The sequence below is a fragment of the Lissotriton helveticus genome, chromosome 1_1 (assembly GCF_964261635.1).
Source record: "Lissotriton helveticus chromosome 1_1, aLisHel1.1, whole genome shotgun sequence".
NCBI classification, from domain to species: domain Eukaryota; kingdom Metazoa; phylum Chordata; class Amphibia; order Caudata; family Salamandridae; genus Lissotriton; species Lissotriton helveticus.
Genome location: NC_136057.1, coordinates 1137586119 through 1137606260, shown reverse-complemented (window position 1 = coordinate 1137606260; position 20142 = coordinate 1137586119). Strand labels below are relative to the sequence as shown.

The following is a 20142-nucleotide window of genomic DNA, read 5'->3' as shown; positions in this document are numbered from 1 at the left end:
ACTCAAAATCTGTTCAATGACAGTGAGCGACAGTACCTTTTCAAAGAACATCCGACCATACCAACCATATATTTTTTGCCCAAAAAATTATTGAAACTCTTTGAGACCCCCCAGAGAAGGCTAATAGTTTCATTATGTGACTCCCCATATGAAAACATCTCGACATACGCAGATCACTATTTGGCACCAAAAGTCCAAGATCTCAGTTCATACATCAAAGATACCGGTGATTTCATATGAATCTTGGCAAATACCTCATGGAATCCCAATTATATCATGGATACTATCGACGTTGTATCTTTATTCACTTCACTTGAACATAAAATTGATTTACAAGCATGTGCACATTTTTTAAAACAACGAAAGATTACAGAATTACAACACTCAGGCATGCTCCTGACCATGATAGAATTATGCCTTAAAACCACGTCTTTCTGTTTAACCACAAGCTATGCCAACAGTTATGTGGCACAGCCAAAGGAATTTCATTTTCACCACCTTTTGCCAACCTAACCATGGGCTGTTGGGAGAAAGAAATCTCATGGTGGCCGCAAAATCATCACGCATCGGAGAAAATTGTACTCTGGATATGATATATTGATGATTTATTTTTAATCTGGAATGGCAAAAAAGAGGAATTTATGGACTATTTCAATCAACTGAACCAAAATGAAATTGGCCTGTACTTTACATGCTCAACATGCTGCACAAGAGTCAACTTTCTAGATGCAACAGTTTACGTTGACCAAGGACAAATACATACAAGCCTGTTTAGAAAGAAATCAGCAGCAAACAGCATCTTACACGCAGCAAGTTTTTATCTCAAGCCACTACTCAACAGTATTCCATATAGAGAATACATAAGAATACAAAGGAACTGCTCCAAAGATGATGATGCAAAAAACAAGATCTTAGAAAGCGTGAAAAGATTGAGGAACAGAGGATACAGGCAAAGAGAACTCAACAAAAGTTTGCATAAAATTGATCAAGTAACACACACTGAGACTCTGATGACAAAAGCCAAAAAGCAAAAGAAAATGCAGAGAAGGAAGAACACATTTTGGACAACAAACAAGAAACACCAAGATTGGTTCTAACCTATAGCAAGGAAAGCCTAAAGGTCACACAAATTATCCAAAGATATTGGCATTTGTTGACACAAGACCAGGATATTAGAAAAATCATCGGCAAACCACAAGTTACATACAGAAAGGCACTCTCACTTCGAGACAAAATAGTCCAGAGCCACTTTCAAGAAATACCAAAAAAGAATTGGTTAGAACAAGAACAACTGGGTTTTTAAAAATGTAACAGTTGCAAAGCGTGCAAAATTGGTGTTAACACAAAACAGATAATGGATCCGGAAGGAAAACCTATCAGAATAAATCACAAAATCACTTGCACAACACAATTTGTGGTTTACGTCATGCAATGTGCATGCAGGCTCAGATACATTGGCAGCTCCATCTATATGCTGAAAAAACGCATTTTGGAACACATTCGAGCAGTAAAAAACAAAGATTCCAATTATGCAACAGCAAAACATCTAGCTATATGTCAAAATAATGATTGGAGATGAATGGAATTCTTTGGATTAGACACCATTCCTCAGAATGAAAGAGCATGAGACAGGAGAAGAAAACTAAGACGATTGGAATCACGATACATCATCAGATTACACACAAATATTCCTAGAGGTCTCAATAATGACGAGGAACTGCACGTCCATCTATGAACCCGCACATAGAAATATCTAAGAATAAAATCAGGAGACCAGTGTGACAATCAAACATTGGACAATTACCCTAAACAACTTTCCGAAAATTTAACCAAAAGTCTAACATCATGACTAATCTTTAGTACTAGACGAAATAAAGGGAGCGACTTGGAACACTTGACAAAAAAGAATTGAAAACACCTGGGACATTATGTACAATACGCAATGCCCATGGGACAATACATTGAAATCACAAAGGGGGTCAAGAATAAATAATACCATATCATTATACTTAAGACTAACATTTGCATTCAAAAATACATACTAAATGTAACAATGCAATTATAAATAAATGAAGTACTGTGCTGCTGAGAATCACTGTTGTGATAAGATGTACTATGCATTTTAATATGATTTAAAATAGACTTTTGTTAAATGGTGAACAGAATCAAAGTAGAAATAACATCTCACTGTCGTCAGACTAGTATTCGAAAAACAATGTGTTAATTTGTCTTTGGTAAAAAGGGACTAAAATCCACATCTCCCAGAATTCCACAGTAGGTTCTGGGAAGGAAGTGGTATAAAAGACAGGTTGTAAAGTAGTGTCCTCAAACCTTGAGAAAGGCCCTGTGTGGCCAAAACATGTCAGTATGACAGACTGGCTTTGTTTAAATAAATATCTGTAAAAAGGATTTCTGAGTGCAGCGTAATCTTGTCGGAAAAAAATATATACATATATATATGTATATGTATATATCTATATTGACTCGGAGTTTGCACCAGCAAAGATAAGGCTGCACTACAGATGCAGGTAAGGTAACTTCCTGTATTAATGAGAACAGGCAGCTTTCCATCCCGTGTTGGCGTCCTCAATGCCTGACGCGTTTCAGAGAAATCGTTCTCCTTCCTCAGAGGCCCATGTCAAACCGGAAATTCTTTGCAGAACCACAGTACCCTGCGCGCTTTTGAATTCTCAAAATTGGCCTCAGATGTGCTTTTCATTGTCGTTTATGTTCCGGTGCACACTGGTAACTCGGAGTCAATATTACACGGCAGCTCCAGGCCGTGAAAGCGACGCACCCCCCATCAAGCAATCAAGGGGTCACTCGAGGGGAACCATCCCGTTAGTTTGTGGCGCTGCAGGACTTTAATCTCAGCAGGCAGAGTCCCATCTGGGGGCTCAATATGGGCTATTAATCTGTCCTTGTAATATGGTGTTTTAAAATCGGAACCCACTGGAGGGTGAAATGGATGCAAAAAATGAAAACTACAGTTACCAGTGTGCACCGGAAAGAGGCAAGAGAATTGTTGAAAGAAGCAACAGAGGTGCAGAAAGAAGTACAAGAAGTGCAGAAAGAGGCAAGTGAAGTGCAGAAGGAGGCAAGAGAGGTGCAGAAAGAGGGAAGACGAGTGCAGAAAGAGACAACAGTGGTACAGAAAGAAGCAAGACAGGTGCAGAAAGAAGCAAGCTAAGTGCAGAATGAAGCAACAGGGGTTCAGAAGGAGACAAGAGAACTGCAGAAAGAGGCAAGAGAGTTGCAGAAACAGGTAAAAGAGGTCCAGAAAGAGGGAACAGGGGTGCAGACAAAGGCTAAAGCGGTGCAGACATTTGCAAGAGAGGGCCAGAAAGAAGGAAGAGTAGTTCAAAAGAACCAACAGAGGTGCAGTAAGGGGCAAGTAAGGTGCAGAAGTAGGGAAGGGAACCACAGAAAAAGCCAAGAGAGTTGAAGAAACAGGCAAAAGGGGGTGCAGAAAGATGGAACAGGTGGGCAGACTGATGCAAGAGAGGTGCAGAAAGAGGATTGAGGGGTACAGAAAGAGGCAATAGGGATGCACACATTTGGAACAGAGGAGCAAAAAGAAGCAAGAGAAGTTCAGAAAGAATCAACAGAGGTGCAGAAAGCGGCAAGAGGGGTACAAAAAGAGGCAAGTAAAGTGCAGAACGAAACAAAAGAGGTGCAGAAAGAGGCAAGAGGACTGCAGTAAAAGGCAAGAGAGGTGCAGAATGAGGCAGGAGAGGTACACAAAGAGGCCAGAGGGGTGCAGGAAGAGGCAAGAGGGGTGCAGGAAGAAGCAAGAACAGTGCAGAAAGAAGCAACAGAAGTGCTGAAAGAGGCAAGAGGGGTACATACATTTGCAATAGAGGTGCAGAAAGCAGCAACAGAGGCATGAGGGGTACAGAAAGAAGCAGGAGGGATGCAGAAAGAATGAAGAGAACTACAGAAAGAAGCAACAGAGCTGCTGAAAGAGGCACAAAGGGTGCAGAAAGAGGGAAGAGAGGTGTAGAAAGAGGCGAGAGAGTTGCACAAAGAGGAAAGAGGAGTGCAGAAAGAGGCAAGAGGGGTGCAGAAAGAAGCAAGTGAGGTGCAGAAAGAGGCAAGAGAGGTGCAGAAAGATGCAAGAGAGGTGCAGAAACAGGCAACAGAAGTATAGAAAGAAGCAAGAGAGGTGCAGAAAGAGGCAAGAGAACTGCAGAAAGAGGCATGAGAGTTGCAGAAAGAGCCAAGTGAGGTGCATAAGGAGGCAAAAGTACTGCAGAAAGAGGCAAGAGAGGTATAGAAAGTGGCAAGAGAGGTGCAGAAACAGGCAGAAGAGGTGCAGATAGAGGGAAGAAGGATACAGAAAGAAGCAAGTGAGGTGCAAAAAGAGACAACAGAGGTGAAGAAAGAGGCACGAGAGTTGCAGCAAGTGGCAAAAGAAGTGTAGAAAAAAGGTGCAGAAAAAAGCAACAGAAATGCAGAAAGAGGCAAAAGAGGCGCAGAAAGAAGCAAGAGTGGTTTGCACACTATTAGTACCAATATAATAACCACATTCAGAAATAAGTAATAGGGGACCATTCTGGGTTTGCAAAGGGCCTTCCACCATGCTGTAACACTGCATTTTTGGTAGCGTTTGAGCAGTTTGAGCTAGAAGCAAGTTTTTTTTAATTCAAATCTGCAGATTATGCAGCAGATGATGCATTATGTGCAAATGCGGAAAATGTGCGGAAGGCTTCTTTGCCCCCAAAGTCCCTCAGGAGTAAAGTGGACTTCATCCCCCAACCAGTAGTGTGCCAGGAGGTGCGTTTGCAGTGTGGTGGAGAAAGGGGAGCATGGCCTCCGAAGACTTCTTAGCAATCCCACTGTATGGGACTTACTGTAGGTAACAAGAGCGGTAGTTGGCCCCCAAGAACTTTCTTGGAGGCCAACTACCCCTTCTATCACCTCCAGTAAGTCTCACACAGCAGGATTGCTAAGTGCTCATAGCAGGCCACGCCCCTTTTGCCCACCACTCTGCAAACGTGCTCCCTTGCATGCTCTTGGATGGGGATTGACATCCCTTCGCTGCTGGGGGTCCTTAGGGGCTAACTAGCCTACCTGTTACCTCCAGTAAACCCAATACAGTGGGATTGCTGAGAGGTAGACAGAGGCCATGCCCCCTTTCTCCACCACTCTGCAAATGTGCCTTCTGGCATACTCTTGGTGGGAGTTTGAAGTCCCCTTGCCTCCTGAGGGTCCCTGGGGGCCAACTAGCCCTCTTGTTATCTCTAGTAAGCACACACACAGCTGGTCCAAGGCCACGCCCCCTTGTAATACCACTCTTCAAATGCAGCTCCTGCGCACTGCTGCTTGGGGGGATGAAGTCCACTTTAGTCCTGAAGTCCTCAGGACACAAATGGACCTTGTTGCCCCACCAGCAGTGCACCAAGAGGTACGTTTGTAGAGTGGTATAAAAAGGGTTATGGCCTCAGACCACCTCTCAGCAATCCCACTGTGTGAGGCTTACTGGAGGTAACTGGTGGACTACTTCGCCCCTAAGGGCCCTTAGTATTCAAGGGGGCTTAATCCCCCAATCCAGAACATGCCAGGAGGCGTGTTTACACAGTGGTTCAGGGAGGGGGCGGGGCCTCCGACGAGATGCCAGCTTTTTTTTATTTGGTTTTTGGAAGGAGGGCTGTGTGGTCCCCCTTCCCTCAATTATTTCTGGGCCCTGGGGACCACATCCCTTAGGGCCTGAGCATTTTTTTGTGTAGAAAAAGAAAAAAACAGGAAGCGGGCAGCGTTTCCCCTTCCCAGGGCCACTATTGGCCTCGGGGACCCCATCCACCGGGGCCTGACCTCGTTTAAATTATTTATTTTTTTCCCAGGAGGGGGGCCGAGTGCCCCCCTCCCGTGGGCCGGCCCCAATGTTGGGCACTGCGGGGTGAGCCCCAATGCCCCCGGGGTCCCAGCTGGCCCCCCAACTCCTGCGGGAGCCGCCATTGCTTTTGGACAAGGGGAGCAGCTGACATGCAGCTCCCCTTGTCCAAAAGCAATACTGCTTCACTTCATAGAAGTGGGAACAGGTTTTCTGCTCTTGCTTCCATGAAGCAAAGCAGAGTTTGCAATGACAGGGTGGGAGCAGTGCTCACGTCTTGTCATTGCAAACTGCATTGTCCCGGGGGTGGGCACCCCAGGACATTGCTGGACCTGGCCCTGGGGGTGGTGGTCCCCAGGGTCATGGAGGGCTCCAGGAGGGGGGCCACACCCCCTTCCTACATGTGAATAGCCCTGGACAGGTGCCTGTGAGGCCTTCCAACCCCTAATTACTAAAAGCCCAGGGAAGGTGGCAGACCCTGGGGCTTGGAGGGGCCTGTGAGGCCCCCAACCCTAATTAATTGAAGCACAGGGAGGTGGTGGTCCCCGGGGCTGCGGGGGCCCACGCGGCCCTTGCATATATTTGCATATTGCCCCAAGGACCAACCCCACCCGGGGCCACATTAAAATGAAGCGTGGGAGGCTGCAGCGGGATTCGCAATTTTTTTTTTTAAATGCTTTTTTTTGGCCCAGGGATCTCCTGACCAGGCCTAAGGAGTCAGGGTGTTTCTACCCTGCCCCCTTTTGTTCACTTTTTTCTTGTGACTCGGTTCTTCCTAGTCACAAGATGGTTGCCAACTCTTCCTGGTTTGGAGTGTTGGCAGCCAATCAGAATGAAGCTCGTGATCCTCCTCGGTCATCCGATATCAATTGTTTTATTTTTAAATTTCACAACTACATCCCTTCACATAGGTATATAATGAACATTCCAGAATATAGAACCATTCACATGTAATGAACAAATCAAAGAAATGACATTATCGGTCCCATCGTAGGGATGCTTTTTGTGCATTTATATTCATGCAAAACGTGAAATAACTCGAAGCACAAATTAGCATTACCACAAATCATACATTAAATTAAATTGAAATCTGTTTCACATTATTTCATAAAGCCCCCACGAGCAATAAGATACTTTGTAATGTGAGTCCACATTTGTAAAGCGCACAATCACCCGTAAGGGTCTCTAGGCGCTGGGGGCCGTCGGGAAGATTAAGTGAGCTATTGCCCAGAGTCACATGGTGCTGGGCTAACCTGCCGCCGGAGCCGGGGATCGAACCGTGGTCCCCAGATTCCAGCGTCAGTCGCCCTGGCCGCGGCGCCACACCTCTCCCCTAATGCCTAAACATTGTGCAAACCCCATCGTAAAAGAATGCAGTGAACACTCCGGAATACAACCCCAGGGGGCATTTGACACATTCTGTACCAGTCCCTTGTTCGGCCCTTCTCTCCACTTAACGTTTCCTGACTACATCTTTTTTCTTGGCCTTTTCCCACTCTCTTTTCCCACTCTCTGTTCTCCCTCTCTTACTCCCTCCATATGCTTATCCAGAATTATTGTCCTCCTCTCTATCCCCTCTTCTATCCCTCGATTATTTCTTCCTCGTTCCTCTTTCCTCTCCCCTCTCAATTTATTTCAACTTTCCAATCCGTCTGTCATTTCTATTTGCCTCCCTCTCTTTTGTTTATCTCTCCTCTGCTTTCACGTCTTCTTTTGATCCAAGACAAATGGTGAATTCATTTTTTCACTGGAACATTGTGAGAGAAAATGTCTACCCATTTCTAGTCATTTTTATGTACAAGTTAAGTTATTCCAGTCCTTAATGTTTTTTTACTGAAGTTCCATTGCTCTTGAGGTGTGCACAGCACACTCCCGATTCCATAAACAGATAGAATTCCATTATAATGAAATGCCAAGTCTCACCCTTATATGCCACTGTACAGTTTTTAAACCAAGAAGGCTGGCATTAGCTACCTGTGGGTTTTCTACCGGATTGTCGGTACCTGATGTGAGAAACTAAAGCCCACACTCCCACCCAAGACTTGCTAATTGTACTGCTCAAAAGCAGCAGCTTCTCTATGGACTCAATGTGACCTCCTAATGCCTGGGATGGGAGCAGATGCACCACTTGCTGTATCTTCCCGGCCAGCCCAATCTGCACATGATATTGGACCAGTCTTTTTCTATTGGTTGCTCAGTCACATTTGCCTAAGCTGAGCAGCCATTTAAGTTGTGTCAACAGGAACATTGGACCAAGTATGTGGCCCTGCTTTTTCACTTCTGATTGGCTTTGAGTGGGCCATGATCTTTCTTGGGTGGGCCTGGCCCAACTGACCTACCCTCTAGAAACAGGCCTGATAGGGACTATAACGGTTTGTTGTGATTGTACTAAATATTGATTGGTGTTAGTGGAACCTAATGCTCAAAGGGGAAACTACATCAGTCTGGATGATTTCCCGCTGGTCGAGATATCATTTGTGTGTGTAAGAAAGTTGGAAGCTGTTAAAACCTTATTTACAATTGTTTCTTGTATGAGTTAATTACTCTGAATTTCTTTAGTGTTGCAGACAAAAGTTATTTGTTATTATGCTTGCTTAGAGCTGTAGAATTTGTGTATGACAAAATTGTAAAGTAGTGTGACCCGCTACAAGGGAGAGCATTACATCATAGAGTGCTGCATTGGGATAGGCCAGTTGGTGTGAAGTGCTGTGTTGAGATTGGTTGACAAGTCATCAAGAAGTTAGCTGTGATTAGGCCTGGGCGGAGTTTGCGGAACTCCGCAAAGTGACAAAAAAACTACACGGAGTTCAGCAAGTGGCGGAGTGCAGTGCGCAATGCCTTTAGCACTGGTCTTCCTGCCACTTGAGCAGAAATTCTAGCTGAGCGCCAGCTCACGCTAGCCAACTTACCGTTGGTGAAAGCAAACGGGGAAAAAACTCTGCTGCACTGTGTGGAGCAGAGTGTTCTGACTCCGCAAGCTCTACAGAGTACAGAAAACTCTGCATTGTCTGTGAACGGAGAGTTCACTGTCCACGCCTAGCTGTGATAGGTTTGTGAAAGACAAGTTGCAACATGATTAGAGGAAAGGATTGCCGTATTTGGCATTGGGAGCAGAAAAAAACATTGTGGTTTTGAATTTGGTTACTGTTTAATTACTCATGACATGTTTCAAAATCCATAGAGATTTGATGAGGGAAGATGTGAGAGTCCCGCTTCAGAAGGGTGAGGATGCACCCCCAGAAGCTACACCAGCTCATTGTATGGCACAAAATGTAGGGCCCTACATGTTTGGTGCTCCATCAATGTTGCAGGATCACTGAAAATGAAGGGCCATTTAAACGTCCACAATATGGCACTATTGATTTAAAGATTATTGAAAACGTATGAGAAAAGTTATATGAAATGAAGCCACCTTCTGGATCTACACAATATGAAGCGTTAAATGCTTGGCAGAGTGCAGCAGATGCAAAAGAAAAAGAAAAGTATCAAAATAGATCAAGGAGAGCAGTGCAAAATTATGCAAATGTTCAATGGGATGAAGGTCAGCAGAGGTGGAGGAAGTATGTAGTCAAGTGAGCTAGAATGTATCCAGCTATGACCACAGAATAGACATAAAATAATCAGAAACAGGGAAATGATGATGAGGAAGCTGCAAAGAAAACAGACACTGATAGTGATTCAGGGGTTGACATTTTATAAACTTTGTTGTCCTGAAGTCCACCTCCTTATGTGGCTCCTCCAACAAATACAGATGGTGTTACAATCTCTGGTGCATGATTTAAATTGAGAGACTATTTCAAGCACCTCCAATTTTTCCAAAACCTATTAAAGCAGCCATCACTGTAATTACTCTGGGTGTTACTGCCTCAATTGTGACTGTCCCTGTCCCTGTCCCAGTATCACAAGTTGTGCCAGCACAGACATTGGCAATGCCAGTTGCTACTGCACCTATAAATTTTGTTCCAAATACGGTTGTTCAAGGCACTCACTGTAAGAGGTGTATCTGTGGCAGGGTTTATCCCGACATCTCAGAATTCACAGATTGTTGCCTGGACACCACCACAAAATATTTAATCATTGATAAAAGGGAGGAAAATTGTCTTTATGACACCAATAGAACAGGAAGAAACAGGATCATTTTATGATAGGATTTCACCCCATGGTTTGAGGGGATTCTAGAGAATAAGAGAGTTGGAGAACCAGAGAGAAAATCTACTAGTTAGGGAAAGGCCCCTCGATGTTCCAAAATTAAAGGTATGATTAAAAGAAATTATCAGAGGGTGCTTAGACATTTCAAATCTGAATCAATATCAGAAAACTGAACTGATATATTTAAGTAAATAAATTACAAATCATGCAGCTGCCACTCATGATGAATTACCTGAATTAGAGAGAAAATATGAGGTTGGTCTTTCTAAGAGTATTCCCTTACAGAAAGGCTTTAGGGCACAGCTAGATGATGAAGCTGTTGTGACAATGAGGTTTTCAGGGAAGAAATTACACATTACAGAAGTAGTAAAATGCATCCACAAATGGAGTGATTTTAACAGGCTAAAGAGGAATTGGGCAAAGAAATACGGAAAGAAAAAGAAACAACCAGATACCACTGAAACAAATTGTAAGCCACCACCAGCACCCTCAGAGGAACAGCATGCTTTAGCTTTCCCTATGAGGGAAATTCCAAGTGGAGGCTATATTCATGTACCAAGCAGCAGAGGTGATCTCACAATATTTATGAACAATTTTCCTGCACAGTAGTGTACACAAGTTGACTGATTTGTGAACATTTCAAAGGTTTTGTGGACAGACGTGGCTACTTTCTTTGATATTGTGGTGCTGAGTGATCCACGGGCTGAATGCAGGATAGCTGTGCAATGGCCATGTTCTGAACCTCCAAGAGATGCATGCACTTGTGCACCTTAAAATGTGGTAATGAATAAATATGAAGAGGTAATTACCTTTTTGAAAGGAAATGTTCCATTAAGAGACTTTGATTGACTAAAGATTAAGAGAACAACGCAAGGAGCCAAAGAATCAGTTGGCAATAGACATTGCAATGCTGAGGAAAACAACTCCTTGTCATTATTGTAACAAGCTTGGGCATTGGAAGAGAAAGTGTAGACAAAATCCAAATAAAGTGAGTGGAGCTGGTAAAGGCAGAGTGTAAATCAAGCATAGATGCAAAATGTTCCAGTTCAAGTACCTGTCTAAACAGTGCAGATGCCACTGCAAGCACAAGGTCCCATGATGCAAGTTCCACAAGCTCTAATAGCCCCACGACATATGTTAAATCCCAGATTTATTATGAATCCGGTACGAAGAGCAAATTCAAATCCATTCCAAATCCAAAGCCATTTCAACTGTTTCCCATGTAGGTTTCGAGTCTGACAATTCCTAATAACAGTGCCCGAGGGGGAGGAGGATTACGTACTTGGCACAGTGTTAGAGGTAGACCAAAGAGGACCATTTGTAGGAGGAGATGTAAATGCGCACCAAGTGTCATTCCTTATTGATACAGGAGCTACCCCGTTCCACTATTTGAACAATATAAGTCCCAGACCAATCTCTCGGGAAAGAAGATCCAAGTTTTAGGTTTCACAAATAAGCACATTACTAATCTTGTTTCAGAAGAAGTGCCTTTAAAAATAGGATAATTTGTGGAAGATCAACAGTTTGTGATATGCAATGCAAGTTCTGAAATCTGCTAGAAAGCGATTTGTTGTGCAAGCTAGATTGCATCATTTATTGCAAACCAAATGATGTTGAATTTCAAAGGTTTGATGAGGATGTTGAATTTAAAATGGCCAGCCATGAATCAGCGGTAGGGTTATATCCTGTGAGAACGGTGGAAGTTTAACACCCCAAATTGAGAGATCCAGTAAAAACAGAGGTATGGGAATTTTTTAGGGAACAACATAGGACTAATCAAAGGTGTAGAGCTCGTCTGAATCACAATTAAACCAAAGGCAGTGTTTCCAATGCCACCACCATACAATCAAACACCAGAAATGGGAGCCTGAATAACACCAATGATTGAAAATATGTTAAAACGGGGGATTTTGAAAGAAATTGTTGAAAGTCCTTGTAATTCACCGATTATGGGTTTACAGAGAACCAATGAGAAATACCAAATTGTACAGGCCCTTCAAAAGATTAACAACATAGTTGTCCTATGATGTCCCCTGGAACCAAATCCAGCAACAATAATATTTCAGATTCCTTGCATTGCTAGGTGGTTTAACATTGTGGATCTCTGTCAGGCCTTCTTCTCTCTCCCATTGCACGAGGACAGACACTATTTGTTCTCATTTGTGTTCAAAGATAAAGTTTTAGCATGGTGCGGAGTTACACAAGGGTATACAAAAAGTTCTACGATCTTTAATCATATCTTTAAAAAGAATCTTGAGACTCTACAGATGCCTTGCAATTCAGTTCTTGTCCAATACATTGATGACCTACTAGTGGCATCAAGTATGTGAGAAGCTTGTAAACAGGACAACATTGCTTTACGAAACCATTTACCTTAAAATGGTTACAAGGTGTCCCCGAGCAAACTGCAACACTGACATAAAGAAGTCCTTTATTTGTGACATATCATAGAGAACAGAATGAGAAAAGTGTCACAGGAAAGAATTGAGACAATTCCAAAAATGAACCCACCCAGAAACCAGAGAGGTCAGAATATTCCCTGGAATGGTTGGCTATTGTAGTCAGTAGATACCTAACTTTTCCTTAGTGTTCAAGCCTTTACTGAGATTATCGCATAAAGATGTGCCTGATATGCTTCCTGGGGACAACAATTGCTTGAAAATTTTCCTAGAACTGACAGAAAGTCTCTGTCGTGCCCCGGAATTAGGAATGCCTGATTACAGCAGCAAGTTGTTCAAATGGTTATGCAGTGAGAGGGAGCGCTGAATTTTCTCAGTGCTTCATCAGATGCATGGAGACTCTCGAAGACCTGTGGCATATCTTTCAACAACACTTGACCCTGTTGCTGCAGGATTATGTTCTGCCTTAAAGTAGTTATGGCAGTTGGTGTCAGTATTGAGAGATGTGAGAGCATAGTGATGGGACATCCTCTTACAGTCATGGTCCCTCACTCGTTAGAGATTTTGCTCACCTGAACAGAAACACAGTATTTGACTAACAGCAGACACATAAAGTATGAACAATAAATACTTGCATCAGAGAACATCATATTTAAACAATGTCAAACACTAAATCCTGCTACACTATTAACAGTGCCTGAGCATAAAATTGATGGGGATGAACATGAAAATGATTGGCCAGAAATTATGGATCCATGCACCAAGCCAATACCAAATATTAAGGATGAACCTCTCAATGAGCCTGATAATGTAATCTTTGTGGGCTACTCAAGTTTGAGATACAATAAAGGAACTTTGAGAGCAGCTTATGCAGTTTACACACTTTAAGACGTGGTAGAAGATTCCTGGCTTCGAGGTGTTACTTCTGCACTCATGAAAGACAGAATTGTCCTTGCAAGAGCTTGTTGTCTTTCAGCTCTATTGAAAGTGGCTATGTTTACAGATAGTCATTATGGCTTTGGTGTAGTCCATGATTTTGGACAGGTATGGCCACAGAGGGGATTGATGACATCATTAGGTTCCCCGCTAAGAAATGGAAAATATATAATGAGACTCCAGGAAACTTTGCAGTTAACCCAAGAGATTGCAGTAGTTAAATGTGCTGCCCACGGCACTGGCAATGATTATGTCACTGTTGGAAATCTCTATGCTAATGAAGTTGCATGGTATTGTGCACTGGTGGCTTGTAGATCTAACCGAGAACATGGAAATTAATAAGAAGACCCTATTTTATTGATGTTGATGTTGGTGGCTGATACTTGGAAAGAAATCAAAAGATTACAGGAAGAAGTATCATATGTAGAACAGCAAGCTTGGATCAGAGCAGAATGTGTAACAAATGTAAATGACATATGAGTTTCAGCAGATGGAAGAACAGTATTGTCAGACAGTTTAAACACTTCCATAGTCCTGCACACATTGGAAGTGGTGCAATGGTTAGGTTGTGTGAAAAAGTTTGTTTCAATCTTAGATTCCGAATTTTATATGAAGAACTTTGCCATAGATGTGTTACATGTCAGCAGATGAATGTAGGAAGGAGAACCCAGGTAACACATACTCACAGTGGAAGATCAGGAGGGCCCTTTAACAGGATGCAGTTGGATTTTATCAAAAAACCAGTTTTCAATGGGCTGAGACATATCCTGGTTATAGCATGCAGTCTCTCCCATTGGATGGACGCCTATCCAACATGGAGGTATGACAGTTTCACTGCAGCTAAGCTTCGGTTTTGGGAGGAACTCATACCGAGGTTTGGATTCACAGTTTCTCTGGAGTCAGACCGAGGGACCCATTTCAATAATGAGGTCCTTAGAATGCTGTGTGGGGCTCTTTAGGTGGAATAGAGATAACACTGTAGCTGTTGTCCAGAGTCTTCGGGATAGATGAGCAAGTAAACTGAACCTTGAAGTCTCGAATTGCCAATGTTTGGGCATCCACTTCATTGAAATGGGCAGATGCATTACCATTGGTTTTGAGGAGTCTTTGAAGCATCCCTGACAGGAGAGCAGGATCATTACCTCATTAAATCATCATGGGTTGAGCTATGAGACTGCCTGATGTACCTGCAAATGTGCTTGTGAACATCATAGAGGATATGATACTCGATTATTGCAAAGGATTAGCTGATGTGATGTGTTTCTCATCAGGTTGGAGCTGTCACTGCCAGTCCACAACAGGAGCTGTGCCATGACCTTAACCCAGGTGATTGGGTTTGATGAAGATACATATGCGAAAATGCTGCTTGAAGTCATGGTGGAATGGCCCCTACCAGATTATCCTGATTGCAAACACTGCTGTTAAATGTGCCGGGATACCTAATTGGATGCATGCATCATACACTCAAAAAGTGAGGTGCCCATATGAAGAAGTAGTGTTCTTTGAGCCAAAACCAAAATCTCAGGTACCTGCACATCTAGAAGGACTAAAGGGGGCTTAAATACCACAAAAACCTACTCTGGTTCAAGTTCTTGACATCTCACAAAATAGTGTGAAACTACACACTGAAGAGAAAGAATCAAGAACTGAAAATAAATATTCTACTGAATCATCACAAGAGCAATCAAATGGTCCAGATGAAGGAACGAGTGTTAGAAGTGAAAGACCCTCATGGAGATCCGAATGGCCTAATAGTAGGAGGCTATTGATATTGAGTGAATTAGTTGAACAAATACCACAAACCATTCCTGAAGAAATAGAATCCAGTGGTATAAGCGAAACAGAAGAAGATCAATAGACACCAAGGAGATCTAAGAGAACAAGAGTGCATTGTTGAAGATATTTTGCACCTGAAACGAGTTACTACATGGAGAATGTGCAGAATGTTCTGGACAAAATCTTAATGAACTGAGATCACAGTTATTTGGATCACCGTGATATGCCACACTGAGAAACAGCATTGATTAAATAAGATCTCTGAAACAAATAGTCAATTGAAGGTTTTAACAAGCACTAATTAGTATCTGCTATTACTCTTCTTAAGGTCTGACTGTAGACAAAACGTGTATCCTTACCAAGACTAAGTGTAGAATAGCAATTATTGTCACACTAATAATTATATAGCTATCCTACTCCTTTTAGTTGGTATGAATTTTGCACCAGATTTAGAATCACTTAGATCTACCCCTCCACCTACAATGCCTGTTAATAAAGTAGATGCAACACAATTAAAGGTTTCATTTATAGATTATTCATGAGAAGAGTTTTCAACTAATGTTTATTCTAGTTTAGTTCAGGAATACAGGCAAGCTTTAGTTACTAAGGATTGTTATGTTTGCTCACATCTACCTTCTTCAGCTGCAGAGGTGGTAACATACCACTATATCCAATTAGCATATGCATTTTCATGTAGTATTTTGCTTAGCTTATTTTAGAGGCAACAGTGTTTTGAATATTTTTTTTTCCAATTATGACATTATTCATTCTAAACTTCCCCTTCAGAAAAGAATGAATCCTCATCCATAGGCACAGGATATGGAAATTGCATGCTATTTCTTTAGATCCCACACAGTCATAGACACTGTTAAGTTATACATACAAACATTGTTTGATGAGACCATTAGAAAAGACATTCATATTAACATTAGAGGAAAGGAGAGCTCAAAGTTTCCATAGCAAAAATAAAGAAGATGTTTTAGGAAATGTTTGGAAGAAAGAAGATGAACATAGGAAGAAAATTATTTATTCACTTTTGAAATTAGATAGAAGACAAAAAGAGAAATTTAGTTTTTACAGATGGAGAAATCAGATTAAAAAAGAAATATTGGGATTAGTAATTGTGAAAACACTATTGAAGTTTTAGGAGGACCTGTCCAAATATTAACATTAAGTATTCCTGGAGTTATTTTGTGTGTGGACACAATGCTTACTTTTAGTTGACAGCTGATTGGGAGGGTATATGTTATTTAGCTGTGCTATTTCTTAAGATGTATCTAGTAAATATTATATACGCTTTAACAATGACATCACTGCATAGACACCCATGTAGTACAGATGATGGGACTCAATTAGTGGGAGATGTGTTTGCAACAATAATACCACCTTTATGAGTAAAACGATGAGAGAATTGGAAAGTTATCAACAGTTGTAGATGAATTAGCTACTAGTTCACCTGGTGCTTTGCTAGCAGTTAACACAGATCAAGTGGCTAATAGATCAATGGTTTTGCAAGATCCATTAGCTTTAGATATTTTATTAGCAGAGAAAGGCGATGTCTGAAAGATGCTAAAAGCTGAACATTGTTGCCCCCATTTACCCGACGAGAGTAGACCGATAGAATACTTTGCAAAGAACATTGCTGATCTGAAATCTTAATTAGAACCCCCATAAACCTCTAGTGTATTAGGAAGCTTAGGCAAAGGAGTTTCAACCATTGAAATGCTTATATTATTGATGTGCACACGTTTACATTTAAATAAAGCACATGTAAGCACATGTAAAATCCTGAATTTGTAGTAGGTAACCATACTTGAATATTATAGGCCTGCACATAAATAATGAGCTGAACTAAGTTAGCATAACTGTCGATTCCATGTTAACTGGAAAATAATGCATTAACACATAAAGGCCTGTTTTTCATAGTGAATAGTTGTTTGTGCGAGATGTTTTTCTTCTCTTTGCTTCAGATATTGCAACTTCAGAAGCCTACATTTGCTAGTGAATAGACACTTGTTTTGTATTAGACAACTGATAGTGAGGTTCTCACTGGGAGGAAATGAAATTGACAGGAAGAATGATTAATGGGAAGAAGTTTTGGATCACAAGAAAACAATGTTGTAACCTTTCAAGGACTAATATCTGGAAGTCTATTATGCTCTGGTGAGACAATGAGGAGTCAACTTGTTCCTGGGAATTTGCTGATCTTCTAACAGTGGATGAAGAAGACGAAAGAAAATAATATTACAACATAGAATTTGTGTGTTGATAATATTGTAAGCTCCTAGAGCAGACAACACAGATGTAACAGAATTCCTTTCCCCAACCTTCTGATTATAGACTTGTTTCTGATCTCCTAGACTTCTCTACATGAGATACATTTCTAATGAATTATGCATGTAAATAATTTCCAGTCTGATTTGCAAAGGCTTTCTGCTTGCACATTGATCTCTCTCTCTCTCATCAGCTTCTTGATTGGATTTCTGAACTGACACCTTTTCTCTCTTAATACCAATTTATTAGAATAGGGAGTTTCCTTTGGGAACATGCTTTGACTATTATTATACTGACTGTGATTCTAACCAATATTTTATTTTACTTCATAATCAAATGTCGATTGATGGATTTTATTAACTTTTGATGCTAAAATGCTACTGAATATAAAGACTTTAAAGATGTATTGTTCATGTAGATGATTGCTCCTCAGTTATCTTTGTCAACCGTCAAAAGTATTTAATGATTATTCCCTAAGATTGAGATACAGAAAGCCCCACTCAATCAGCCCTAAGCTAAGCCTGTCTGATCTGTGCCATAGCTACCAGGGGGCGAGCTCAGGTTAATTTAGTGACTTTGAGGGTTTACACTGTCAAGAAAAGTGATTATTCCATGAGGTAGGCAGTTGGCCACCCGAAATAATAATCCAATTTCTTACATCTACTCTAAGCTCTCACATGGAATGCCCCAGCACATGCCATGCGCTCTACCAATTGAAACCCTCTTGCCCTGGTGAAAATATTACTGCACAGAGTTCCAACTCCATCTTCCCAGCTTTTTAACCCCTTCACTAGACCTCACAGCCAACTTCCTTCTGAATATTCTAACCTACTCTCACAGTATGCATCCTTCAACTCAGTTTCAAAAACTGCCAGTGATGCACCCCAATTTGCAAGTCACAAAACGTTCTGATACTTTCCCTTTACCCTGTCATTCCACTCCTTTAAGAGACTGGGTAATTTGTAATGAATATTATATTAATGTATATGATTTCCTGCCCTTAATCTAAGATCATTGTATTCCATAACTTCTAGCACTTGGCTGATATCCTGATCCTTATCTGAACTCATTATACTCCAAAACCTCCAATACTTGGCTAGGCGTAAGCCTCTAATGTGATCTGGCCTTAAGTATTGTTGATTGACTACGCACAGAGGTTCTTTTATAACTGCTAGTTCTCTTCAATAAATAAACACAATATTTGTATAAGTAAGGGAGATAACCCACATTAAAAAGATGGATCATTTACCGCATATTAAATATCTGCCTTGTTGAACCATAGATATTTTTGATCAGCCTGTTCCAGGGACCGAATGTAACTACTGTGATTGGAAATGCATATTGGAATTAACGTTCAATAACTTTATCAGCATGGATATGAGACAGAAGGTGCCACCTAGCAACCCATTTTCAAATTGTTTATTCAATTAACTAATGTGTCAAGTCAATACACATGGGACCATATCCACAATTAAAGACATAAAAGTATGGATGGTGATTTAGCTGTCCACTTAAACACATTTATTTTTTTATTTTTTGGTATATTTGTAAACATTCCCAGAGGTACACCTGGAAGCTGCACTAGGCATCCTTCAGGGAATGCCATGTGGCGTTCTGCAAAGGTTTCTTCTCCCTCTGTGCAGAGTTCTCCACACCGTGGAACATTGCTAAGTAGGAATAGGACCCTCTTGGTCATATGAACTTTTTTCACCCATGGAGAAAGCCCTTCCCCTGCACACCTAACAAGTTGGGGTGCTTCTTTCCTCGTTTCACCCTGGATGGAGTAATTTTCTGCCTGTTTCCATGGGTCCAGGGGTTAGAGAGGAGTGTAAGAATGCATACAAACATGCCCGTTTGGGCATTCTCATACTTTCTGTCAAACTACACCTCGGATCGAGCCCTTCCTACCCCTTGAATGGGATGCAAATCAGCGGATTCCTGGCAGGTGTAACAAAGGAACATTTGGTCTTAAACTTACATTTACAACCGAATCTGCCTTTGTGAAAACGTCCCTAGTTGAGAAAGTTAATAAGTCACTTCTTTTCAAAACACTTACCAGAACATATCCATCTTCAATGTACAAGTTCATGAAGATCAAGCAGGTGATCAGAACGCCTAGGACTGGTACGGCTGAACGTTTCCGGAAACATCTCATCTTATCCAAATATTTCAAATGTGGCTTCTCGTAAAAAAAACAGCAAACCTGTTCTAGGGGAGACACAAAACAATACAGCATATGTTAGCTCGGTTTGCCATTTTCTTTTGTAATTAATATATTAAAATCTAAATAAAATAAAATGCATAAGGGCATCCAACATAGAAAAGGAAAACATTTAATGCGAATAATTTCAAGCTCAGTCATTCAACAGATGGAATTTGCGAAGGCAGAGAATACCTATATTTTGTATGGGGATTGAAACACTGACCATATGCCCTAGGATCGGAAGAAATAATCAAAGGTGCACCTTTTATATAAGGAGGACTACATAGCATTGTAGCATCCAGGGACCACACTCTACAGTAGTAGTGTGAATACCATTACAAGTCACTTAGGTCAAGCAAAGTTCATATAGCATGCTAAATGTCAACGCACTCTGCAAACCGGATGGGTTATGGAAATAATGGACGAATCCAAGTGAGATGGAAATTACATCGAAAAATATTTAAAGCGTTCATATCACTCATTTTTCCTAGCACTGAGATCTTACACAGCAAAATCAACAGCGTTTCTGACATGCTGTTAGTGATAGCAGGAAAAAGACTATGTAAACACCA

At 41.4% G+C, this 20142-nt stretch overlaps 1 protein-coding gene across 1 annotated transcript in view; it reads right to left on the bottom strand.

Annotated features, from left to right (window-relative positions):
- The window catches only part of MGAT4C (MGAT4 family member C), a 1165419-nt gene that overhangs the window by 49499 nt on the left and 1095778 nt on the right, over positions 1-20142 (bottom strand). The window contains exon 8 of the mRNA XM_078656572.1: positions 19424-19575. Coding sequence (XP_078512698.1) covers positions 19424-19522 — 99 coding nt within the window. The 5' untranslated portion in view covers positions 19523-19575. The remainder of the gene's footprint in view (positions 1-19423; positions 19576-20142) is intronic.